Source organism: Channa argus, chromosome 6, assembly GCF_033026475.1.
Source record: "Channa argus isolate prfri chromosome 6, Channa argus male v1.0, whole genome shotgun sequence".
In the NCBI taxonomy this organism is placed as follows: domain Eukaryota; kingdom Metazoa; phylum Chordata; class Actinopteri; order Anabantiformes; family Channidae; genus Channa; species Channa argus.
The window spans coordinates 10,172,896-10,184,476 of record NC_090202.1 but is presented as its reverse complement, the minus strand read 5'-3'; the positions used below and the strand labels follow the sequence as shown (position 1 = coordinate 10,184,476).

At 40.4% G+C, this 11,581-nt stretch overlaps 1 protein-coding gene across 1 annotated transcript; it reads left to right on the top strand.

The window, feature by feature from the left end:
- Positions 1 to 1,275: 1,275 nt before the first annotated feature.
- si:dkey-202l22.6 (interferon-induced very large GTPase 1) lies at positions 1,276 to 9,643 on the top strand. Its single transcript, XM_067508335.1, has 4 exons — positions 1,276 to 1,433; positions 2,756 to 2,894; positions 4,261 to 8,968; positions 9,106 to 9,643. The coding sequence occupies exons 2-4, from the start codon at positions 2,852 to 2,854 to the stop codon at positions 9,236 to 9,238; spliced, it is 4,884 nt and encodes a 1,627-aa protein (XP_067364436.1). The 5' UTR covers positions 1,276 to 1,433; positions 2,756 to 2,851; the 3' UTR covers positions 9,239 to 9,643.
- The last annotated feature ends 1,938 nt before the right edge of the window (positions 9,644 to 11,581 follow it).

Here is an 11,581-nt window from a genome sequence, read left to right as displayed (position 1 = left end):
AAGGTCCTGAAATGGTCAGAAGTTTGAACTAATGAATCTAAAGACAGTAGGGTCGTGTAATACTGATAAGTTGTAAGTCAGTAACAGTGTCCTGGATGTGAAACTTACGCCCGCAGGTTATATTATCTTATATTTGGCAGAACATTCTGTTGTAAATTCCTTTATTTTTCCAGAAGATATTAAGCTAGAAAGTCCAATCAAACAAAAGGTTTATACACAACATAAATATACATCAGCAAAATGGCCCCAAGTGATGATGTGATCACCTCAGGTAGCACAAACCTAGAAGAAAGAGCAGAAACCATTATGGAAGGACAAACCCAGTATGTACCACCAGCGCAGGAACAGGCTTTAGTCCAAGACCAGTAGAGGCTGGAGTCTACCAGGCAGGACTAGATGCCCCAGAAACAACTGGGTGCTAACATCCAGGGCATACGAACGCACACAGCCAAGGTGCTGGTATAGTTTACAGTAACATCTGTGCCGAGTACATCCCAATGTGAAAATAGGATACACCTCTAAAGGTGGGTGAGAATGACCAAGCTAAGACCGTGTGGGACTTCAACATACAGATTGACAAACCCATAATGGCCAGCCAACTGGAGAGAGAAGTGGGGGCCAAACAGAAGATAACAGCACCAGTGGTCCCTGTGGTAAATGAAACAGTCGGGGGGGTGTTTAAGCTCTGGTTGCCTACCAAACATCTGTTGCCACAATAAAACGAAGGTTTAAGTGCAAGATATTGTTTCTGATATTGAGTGTTTCCCTTAAATGTCTCTCCTTCGAACAACTGCCTACTCTCATGCTAAGAGCAGTCAGAACCTGCTCCAAAATAATGAAACATTCCCAGGATTCCTTTGGATTTCTGGAGTAAAACAAAAATGGTTTATGGAAAAATAACTTAACAGTGAGTTGCAAAGGAGAATAGGCTTTCTATAAATCAAAGGGAGCATCAGTACAATCGCTATTCACATGAAGTTATCAGGTCAGATCTCTATTTGAGAGACTGCACATGATTGACGGTTAGTGTGCGTCATTGTCTGGAGCCTCGCCTCTGACCCTTGCTGAGCAATGATAATCCTTTGGGCAGGTACCTGTGAAAGCATTTCACCAGGCTCTGCACCATGACAGACTGATACTGTCTGTCCTTATCAAGTTTGAGTATCAAGTCAAGTGAAACATTTTTACATAATCACTATTGTCATTTATTTGTGTTTGCCAACATTTATGTGTTCTCTGCTTTGTGCTGTGAGTCACTGTGCATATCAAAAAGTTTTTGGGGATTAGATAGTAGTGCAGGAATGTCTCTTAGCACTGGTCAGACAGGTATAAGAGGTTCGCTGAGGGACCCAGAGACAACGCACACCTGGTTACAGATGAAACGTGAAGGATACGTCTCTTCTTTTACCCAGCAGTTGCAGGAGGAGAAATAGGTAAGAACTACATGATTTTAGTGAAGACACTAAATAAATACACTGAGGAAAACACGCAGTGTCACAAAGTTAGCAAACTATTTGCACTAATAGCTCATGCGTCCCTACTTATTTGAGAGATTCTATTCGACACAGCAAGCTTAGATTTGTGTGCAGAGGGATCATAATTCATTGCTGTATATAGGCAACGTTGAGGATCATAGGTTACTTCATTAAATAAATTAATTACAAACATTGGATTGTAGCTACTTCTTCTTTAATATTTTTTTTCGTTGAAGAAATATTTAATGACTTTATCGTGTGTATACAGATGACTGCTGTTCCTTCATCAGAAATGGAGGTACTATAATTTTAAAGTTATCCAGGGGGATGCAAGGGTTTATAATATTTATTATTCTACCACAACATTGACCATTTTTGTTACTTCTGATAATACGAGAAGAGTTATGCTTGTTAGGTTTAGGGTTACGTTTGCATCAATTTAAATTTTAATGCAAATTTTTGCACCTAACTGTAATTTAACCACGGGTGGTTATACTGTACTTGAATAAAATGTTACCTTTCAAAAACTGGCATGTACGGTGCCCTATAATTCCAAGCCCATCTCAGAAAGAAAATCTTACACTTATACTCAGCTACACCTGTCTGACAGATGGACTTAAAATTAGCTTTAAGATTCTACAGGGAAACAATAATCAACTTATAACACACAATGCAAAGCAGTGCCTGGTAAACATTTTGACCTGTTATCTCCCCGGGGAGCTCAGTCTGCAGTGTGTGGCTCATTGTCATGTTTGACATGTCTACTGTATGAATATTGCATAGTAAGTGGGGTAGAGAGAACTTTATTTCTAAAAGCTACATAATAGTAATATTCTAGTTTTGCAACAATAACGTATGACCACTGTTCAGAATTGGAAAATGGCCAAACTTTAAACTGAGCTGAATCGAAAACAAAAGGGCAGTCACCTGATCCAAGAGCTATCAGTGACGTAATCTGTCTTTCTAACAGTCTCTTTGTTATAATGAGCGTATCGCAGATCAGGTTTTATTGTTGTGAAATAGAAAACAAAAAAACAGAGCGTCTTGCTTCAGTGAAGCGTTTCATGAAGACCAACGTCTGAACAAACCGGCCTCTTCTGTGCATTCCACAGAGAGCAGTCCCATGAGACAGCAGGCTACAAAGTATTATATTCATTTTTAAGTAGGGCAACAGAGGTTTACACATGTATTTGTTGTGTCTGGCCAAACAAGATTGCAGGTGCTTTGACTGTGTTGTGTTTGTATGCCAGTAATGGTTATGTTATGAATTTTAATCACAGGGCTCAAATCAACACTCCACAGGATTCGTGATGTGGCTGACCAGAGAAGAAAAATTAATTTAATACAGAGAGGAAAGACACTCAGCTGGAGTTATCATGTCATTCAAGTTTCCTACAAGGCTGAGCAGCAAGAAGAAAAGTATGTTACTTGTTTGTCTCGTTTATTATTTTTTCAACTTACCTTAAGAAGGAATTAAAGATTTCTATATGTTACGCTCAAAAGATAATGTACTATTTTCTACATGGTATTGCTTATACAATAATAAATAAGAATTGACAACCACATACTTAACAATTTTTATTTTAATTGAAGAAATGCCAACAAGCAAGCAAAAATTGCAAAACCAATGTCTTTTTCATTCCTGTATTTGTAGGAGTGTAACATTTAAAAGGAAAAACCTTGGAGCCATCCAAGCCAATTTGGCCCTAAAGACACGGCCCGTGTTTTGCCTAAACTATGTTATGTTCTATTTGAGTGAATGGCCAATAATGGCAAATGTGTGCAACAACACATAACATCCACGCTGATAAATCATCACTTGGGAGGACCAACCAAATATTTTCATGTGTTTATTAACTAATGAAAATTGGGTTGGCAGCAGCAAGTGTAAATTCTAATGTTGATGGCTCCATATGATGGTCTGTTTAGGTAAAATCCTGCTATTTTGTTTGCAGGTGTATCATGACACCCTGAAATCCAATACAGGAAGATGGGTTAATCACACTTCCTGATAATTATGCATAGCAGTTTTATATATCATGTTATATATAGCATTAATAAAGTTTAAAAGAAAATTATATTGAATTTGATGAATTGATGAATTTATAAGAAAAATTCCCTTTAAAAGCAATGCATCTTGTTGAGGTAACAGTTTCTGCCAAATGTCTTTTGTTGTTGTCAGTGGTTTTGGTTCATATGGGTAAATGCAGCACACGGAAATTTGTTACATAATTTAACAGTACATTTAGTTTTTCGCTGAATTTCTGTGTAATTTACCACAGTACACCAGGGAGTTAAGAGCTCTGAAAATGTGAACATGTCTTGTGATCATCAAGTTAAAAAAACGTTCTGGAGGAAAACCACAAACATCCTTACTCACTGCAAATTATTTATGGTAGTCTTATAAATTCATCTCACCAATGTGTAATGGTTATTGTGTAGTATTTGCGTATTTGATGGTTTTTTTGTGAACGCCGAGTTTAGTTTTGATAGATCATTGCATAGTTTGTGTGGAGTGTTTGTTTTTTAGATAGAAGTTTGACATTTGTGAGGATGTTCTTGCAGTAATGCATTTGTACTTGGATCATCATAAATATCAATATGTGTCTCAGCAAAAAACGGTTATATAATGTTTCATAACATAAATCTAGAACCAAATTAAAGGAATTAGTTGTTCTGTTCTGATCATATGCATTTAAGTTTAGATTTAACATAAGAATTAATGTATGTAAGATTTAAAAAGTAGAGGTAATTCATTACCTAAATTATTATTTTTTCTAACTAGAACCTCTAAAAGACTATGCCCAGGCAGGGATTATACAGAAGCTGGGCCTGGAGGCATTTTGGGTTTCGCCACTTGATCCAGTGTCTCTGCTGAACATCAGCACTTGGACTCTGGAGAACCAGTCTTCCCAAGTACCCAAGGATCTGCCAACTGCTTTTCTCCAGCGCCTATGGATTCTTAGTCCAGATGCTCGAAATCCTTGCTGCCAACCGCTGCCTGTTACTCAGAACAATGACAACAAATCACCAGAGGAGATGTTCAGTGTTTTAGGAGGAGACGGCCAATATGCCACCAATCCTCTTGATTTAGTTGCAGCTGCTTTTATGTCCTCCAACACTTTTCTTCAGCAGGAGATGACTGTGCGCATGGTGCAATGTCAGTTTGCTGTGCCCCTGGTCTTGCCAAATATAGATCTAGAAGAACCTAGCCACTTCCTCCTGTGGCCTTTGAGAGGTGTAGTTAGCCAGTGGAGATCTCACCTGCCAGATAAAATGTTCCAAGAGGGGGATTTGGCAAGTACATACATGCCAGTGGTTTCTTGTGTGAAACTTGGTCACTGTGGTGTCTCCAAGTCACAGGTGCTAAACCAGATGATAAGTGGAGTTAAAACCTGCAGTGAAACATTTGTCCACAGGGGAATGGATGGAGGGCAACTTCCTCGAAGACTTTCTAATGGACTGATAGAAATTGGGTGGTATCGACCCACAGGAGAGACGACCAAAGATATTTTCCCTGTACCCGTGGTAATTGCTAACCTACGTGGAGATGCAGGTACACATGAAAAAAACCTCAGCCTTCTGTGTCAAGCATCGTCAGTGGTGGTGGTGTTCTGTGGAAATCTTACAGAGAAAGAAAAACAACTTCTCACTTCCTGCAAAGAAATTGCAAGCAAGCTAATACTGATTGACTTTTCAGACAGTGAGAACGAGGAAAACAGAATTGCAGGGCTTGTTAATCCGAACCTTGAAGAATACATTGGTCTTCCTGAGGTATCAGTGTTGCAAGGAAGAGCTTTGACTGAGAATAAACTGGCTAAAATGCTGCAAGTCAACCTGAAGCACCTGTTACCAGACAAACTGAAACTTGTTTCCCTTGAGGCAGCAGCAAATCTAGCAGTGGGGCTAGGCTATAATGTGGATGAAGGGGCAGTCTGTAAAAATGTCATGGCCACAGTGGAGGAACTGTTGAAAGGTTTAGATGAAGGATCTGCTCAATTTAGGGAGAAACAACTTCCTTTACAAGGGCTTTGGTGGAGAAAACTGGCTGAACTGGAAAAGAAGGAGAGTAAACAGAAAAAATATGGAACAGAAATTGACCCCCAACTGCAAAAAGAAAAGAAAGACATCTTAGCTGAGTTGAGCAGCTACAAAATGACCCCAGTCATGAAGATTTTTATTGATGCGCTTTTCACAACAGATAAAGTGGAGAGGTCTTATTTCCTAACTTGGATGAAGTTGAGGCTTCAGCAGAAGCAAACTGGTCTGTTCATCAACCAGCAGGTAGAAAGGGAAAAAAGCTTACCTGAACATTATCAAGAACTTGATCCAATCAACGAGGAGCAGCTTTCAGATCCAGGCACTGAGTACCAGGACTGCCATTTGGATTCTGAAGAAAATGGAGCTTTAAGCCACCAAGAAAAACAACAGGATGAACCAGAGCAACCGCCATCTATGTCAGGTTTTCAAAAGTGCCCAGATCCTTCCTTTGAATATCAGGTAGCCTCATGTTCACAGCCTTTTCAACGGGATCCGTCCTGGCTGGGTCTTGAGCACTTTTTGCGAGAAATGGGCCTAATTTTTGAGATAAAACACCTCACCGCCTCCAGTGGAAGCCTCAATGTGGTGCGTCTCCCTAGCTTAGCTGCAGACCTCCTCCTCCACGGTATTCCACTTGAAATAATGGACGGAGATGCCATAAACATTCCTTTTCGCTGGGTAGGTGATGTCTTTGCTGAACTCAAACGCCGCCTACCTCAACAACAATGCAGGACCCGAGTGCTGACCAACCTTGGCGTATATCATGCTAGGAACGCAGAGGTTCTTTCTGCATTATTTGGGGTGAAATTCCCTGAAGGAAGAACTAGATCCACTAAAGGGCTGTATGTGATTGTCCTCTGTCTCCCTGAAAACCTTAAAAAGGAGATGGAGTGTGACTTTCTTTTGTTGATGGATGTAGAAGGCCTGTGCTTAGTGCCTCCAGAAAACACCACGACTACCCAGCTGCGTGACAATGAGATGGCTACTGTTGCAACAGGACTGAGTGATGTTTTACTGCAAAACATTTCTTCCCATGAAAGTTCTGAGTTTGAAACAGATTTCACTGTAATAGTTAATGCCCTGCTGTGCATCAAAGAACGTGGCCCCATACCTGTTTGTCAATTCATGGTCCAGGATGAAGGAATAAAGAGCTTGTTACAAGCCTCACAGTTAAGGCATGTTTCTGAAATGCTTCAGACTGAAACCAAGGATAGAGGAACTACAAAGGCCGACAACCACTATGCACAACCCACAAGCTCCATCACCTGTGTCAAAGGGCCTTGGTCCAATATGTCCCCCTCTGAACCAGGAGATTATCAGTATAGTAAGGCTGTGTTAAAGCTTCTGAGAAATATGTTTGATGCAGTGAAGAAGTGTGCAGCTAAATCTAAAGCCTCAAGTCTGCCTGAAGTTTTAGCCCGTTTGTCTAGTGTTTGGGATGCAGTGAAAGCGGATTCGTTCTCTACTGGTCTGCAAAACACTGACTTAGCTTTAGCATTTTCTTTATTGTGCACAGAGCATTCCCAGTGGAGAGATAGTTTCCTGAAGCACATGGAAAACTGGCTTATGGAAGCAAGACAGAAAATCTTTGCAACTAAGGCAAAAGCTTTGGATGATGCCGTAGAAAAAGACTTTCTGAATGAGCTGAAAGATGAAGCCAGAGAGGAGGTCAAAACAGAGGCGGATAAACTCAGATCAAGAGTAGACAGCTGCTTGATGGCAGATGATCTCCTCAAAATGAATACGGAAATATTTAAGCCGATCCTAATGAGAAATGTGAATGACCTCCAGGAGCGAACAACTGAAGAGATAATTCAGAGGCTGGAAACACTCAATGAGAGCCATTATTCTTTCACACAGCGGAAAAAATTTGAGACCTTGCTGGAAAAAGAGCAAGAACCCAAGCTACGTGAGCTGGTGGAGAACAGCAAGTCAACTGAAGTTCTGCTTGAAGATAAAGACCTAGAAGAGGCGTTTGAGGGTCTGTGGAGTAAGACGTTGTCCAACTTTGACTTCCGGCCTTCAGAGACAGATGATATTACCACAAGAGTGAAAGATATTCTGAGAGCAAATCTAATCAGCCGTGGGCTCCAGAAACACATGAAAAAGGTTGAAGATATTGGCCAAAACTCGACATCGAGTTTTCAAGTGTCTTATGATCACTTTGGATACCGTACAAGATTAAAGTACATGTTTGAAGACAACAACAGAGTACAGAGGTTAGAGGCTCAACAGGTAGCATGCAAAATCATAGAAGAATACAATCAGTTTGTAGCAGACAAAAATAGTCTTCCAGCAGACTTCTCTGACAGCTATATTACAGAGATGCTGGAAAATGTTGAAAAGGCTATGAAGGAACAGACTATGGAAATCAGATCGGCTTTTGAAGTGGATCTGAAAGTTTACCTCTGTAGCACTGCATGCCAAGATTTCAAAAAACTACATGATCGCTATGCCAAGGATGCAGAGCTTTTGAGATATATCACTGCAAACAAGAGTGCATACTTGGGAGACTTTATCTACCAGTTCAGAAAGAGAGACCAGTGTCAGAATGTGGCCCAGGCATTCACCTCCATGGTCATTAAACCTGCAGTGCTGGATTACATCCATCGGCCAGTGGGGATGCAAATTGCAGAAGAGATCTTAGCTAAAGAACAGAAATATCATTCCCCACGTGTCTTCCACTACAGCCTGCTGGAAGAGCTTATAAAGGAAGATAGCTTTGAAAGCTTCCAGGAATACTTGCATTCCTATGAGAGCTTTGGACTAAGGAAGATCCGGGAGAGAGTGGTCACTCACCTCCCTGAATTAACCACTTTGAAAAAAAGGAGGCTACAGAGACTTGGGGAAATTGTAGGAAAAGTCGCAGCAGCAGTAAGCCAAACGTCGGAAGGCACCAACGGTAAGCTGAGTGATACAAAGCCCCAGCTGGAGAGAGTGTGCCTCACTTTGGAGCGGGACGGAGGTGTGGATGTCAACAGAGCCGCTCTGGATGGGCCCCTCTTCAGTATCACCACAGAATGGGATCTCTTTGTCAAATGTCTTATGGAGTTACTGGCTTCAATGCGTTTGGAGCTGGCTCAGGAGTTCTCCCAAGAAGTGGACATCACCCAACTATATCAGTGCCTTCCCACCGAGCCACAACACTGCATCTTCAAACAAATGGGAGCCTGTGATAAGCAATGCCCCCTCTGTGGAGCCCCCTGTGATGTGGAGGAAATAAGGCATGAGGTTCATAGGGCTCTGCTCCATAGACCCAGGGACATACTTCCTTATGGCTCATCTTCTCTGTTCTCTACCAGTTTCCCTGAAAGCATGAACCAGGTTGACCTCGGCCAGAACAAGAATACTCTGGATATTGATATGCCATGCAGGGACCTCCATACACACTCCCATGACTGGATCATCTCCTTCAAGGACCCAAACAGCCAGACTCTTTGTGTTTACTGGAGGTACTGTGTGGTTTACTTAGACTTGAAAATAACCGTGTACAATGTGCCTGCTACATAAATAATATGTTACATATGAATACATATATCTCAGTGCACTGTTCCTTTGTAAAACTAGCTAAACATCGTTTAACTTCCAGGTATGTGTTGGCAAGATTCAACAAGAAGTTTGCAATGCAATATGAGAAGGAGCCGGCAGAAATTCCTGAGGAATGGAGGAAGATAAGTCAGGAGGAGGCACTGGACAGTCTGAGGGAAACCTTCCTCACATAACAGTGCTGATACACTGGGTGTCTCCAAGATGTTTTATGATGTTTTACTGAAAACATTTCTTTGTTTTGGCGTCATTGCTGGGCTGTTTTTATAAATTTCAATGTGATGTGTTATTAACCACGTTTTAAGGTATTTACATCAGGTTTTAGCTATCAGGGCAGGTGATGACCTTGACCTTTTAGATAACTGTCTTCTTTCTAATAAAACTAAACATTCAAAGGCAACTAAAGGAACAACATGTTACAAAGACATGATTTACATTTTTAAGCCTTTGTCAATGGGAGCACAAATGTGGCATTTTTAAATTTCTACCAAAAAAAGCACAAACACACAGACACACACACACAAACACACACACACACACAAGCACACACACATACCACAAAACAACACGCACAAGTGAAAGTATTAAAATAAAGAAGAACATAAAACTACTTTGCAAAGAATTTATCTGTACATTTCATTTAAAAATGTGACACCCATTGTACAGCAGCTGGTTATGTATGAAATGGGGCAAATCATAAAGCAAGCACACTATGCTACATTTACATTTGAGATCATTGTGGCGACAAAGCTAAATGCTTCTTTAAGACAACTTGTCCCATCAACTCATTCGCCATGTTAAAGGTTAAACATTATACCTCTTCTTCTGCTGCATGACATCCTTCAATGAGTTCCCTTACCAGACCGCTCTCTTTGCATTTCTTATGGTCCCAGATGTACAGTTTAACTTGATGCTAAAGCTACACAGCATGGATAAAAGGAATGAAGCGTAGACAAAGAGTGAAATCCACAAGAGGTCAATGTAGGAAGAGAATTCACTGAAAGAGATATTTGTTTGTTGACTTGTGTTACCGTTTTATGCATTTGTCCATTTGTTTCTACTGTACATTAAAGATATTGACAGTGACTTATTGTAACTGGACAGATCTCCTCTGTAACCTTTTGTATTCAGCTGGGATTCTGTGGGATGACAAGAATCTCATATTGTATGCAGAGACTTCATGAAGTCAGGTCATAAAGTACTTAGAAATGTGTAAAATATTTCTGTTAAATGTGCAGAAAATGGTTTTCTTATTGTGTAAAGTGCCTGGGCCTAGAAAATTGAACAGTCCTCAGCAGCTCTGGAGGACCTGGGACTCCAGTGTTTCATTTGTAAGTTTACTTCTCTCGAAGCACACGACATTAGCATTATAATAGGCAGCCAGTGTTTTTCATAGAAAAGGTCAGAGGACGTCTACACGCCATTTTATCGTTGAATAAATTATGAGTTCCATATGTTTTATCTACACAAACATTGAATTATTTCATCTATTTTTTTACTGATTTATCACCCTGTAACCTAACACCTAGTTTCTTTTTTTTTTGTTGTTGTTTTTCTTCATTCTGTCTGAGACAACTGTGCAGTAGATCACATTTTATTACAATGTACTGTGGCACACACACACTAATATTAAATAGAAATATCCCAGCAGTGGACTCAGCATTCTTTACAGAATCAACTCTATCTGTATTAAATACTGTATAAAAAAAAAGGAAGTCAGTAACTGCCAACATGTTTTAGGTCTGTGTCTGTTTTGATGAATGAACACAATATTGGACAGTGTGGCTTGTGGCCAGATAAAGAAAGCAAAGCTTTACACGTAACAGCATGCCATGAGACCAGCATGAGGTTTATTCCGTCATACTTGGCAGATCAATTAGTCTGACGGCTGAGGACAAGTCAAATGAAATGGGATTTAAATTCTCCATAATCAAAATGCCATTTCTTTTCAATAAGGATAAAGGAATAAAGTAAGAATTCATTCCTGCAGCTAAGATATGCATTTGTTAAGGTGCCCTCATACAAAGTTCACACACACGAGGTCTGAACAGAAACACAGCTTTTCCTGTTGGTTTCCTGGTTCAGTTAGGTTGCCACAGTTCAAATAAAAGTTCAGAAAAAAGAGTTGAGGCACTTTTAAAAGTCAATTAGTTTGTGTTATAGTTGTTAACAGGTGGCCAGGCCAAATAGGCAGACGAATCCAGGTGGCTGACTCTAGAGACCAGCCAATGAGGTAGGATGCAAGCCAAGAACTCAGATAATGATGCACATAACTGGCAGCAGGTTGAGAACGGCTAAAACACAGACTGCAAAATGGAAACAAAAATGATTTGGTGAATGGTGACTAAAAGCTACTCTCATATAGACGGAGGTTGAGCACTGGGAGTATTAACTGTCACCAAATCTGAAGCGAGCCAGCTGGAAATGTAATTTTTAGCATGTGCGTACACTTGTGTCTATGTGTCTATTTCTAGACTGCTCTATGCACTCAAACAGGAAGACCTTCCTTAAAACCCCTT

Coding starts and splice junctions, on each gene's coding strand:
- si:dkey-202l22.6 (XM_067508335.1), top strand. CDS start 2,852: ATGTCATTCAAGTTTCCTACAAGGCTGAGCAGCAAGAAGAAAA. Junction 2,895..4,260: donor GCTGAGCAGCAAGAAGAAAA/GTATGTTACTTG, acceptor TTTTCTAACTAG/AACCTCTAAAAGACTATGCC. Junction 8,969..9,105: donor ACTCTTTGTGTTTACTGGAG/GTACTGTGTGGT, acceptor TTTAACTTCCAG/GTATGTGTTGGCAAGATTCA.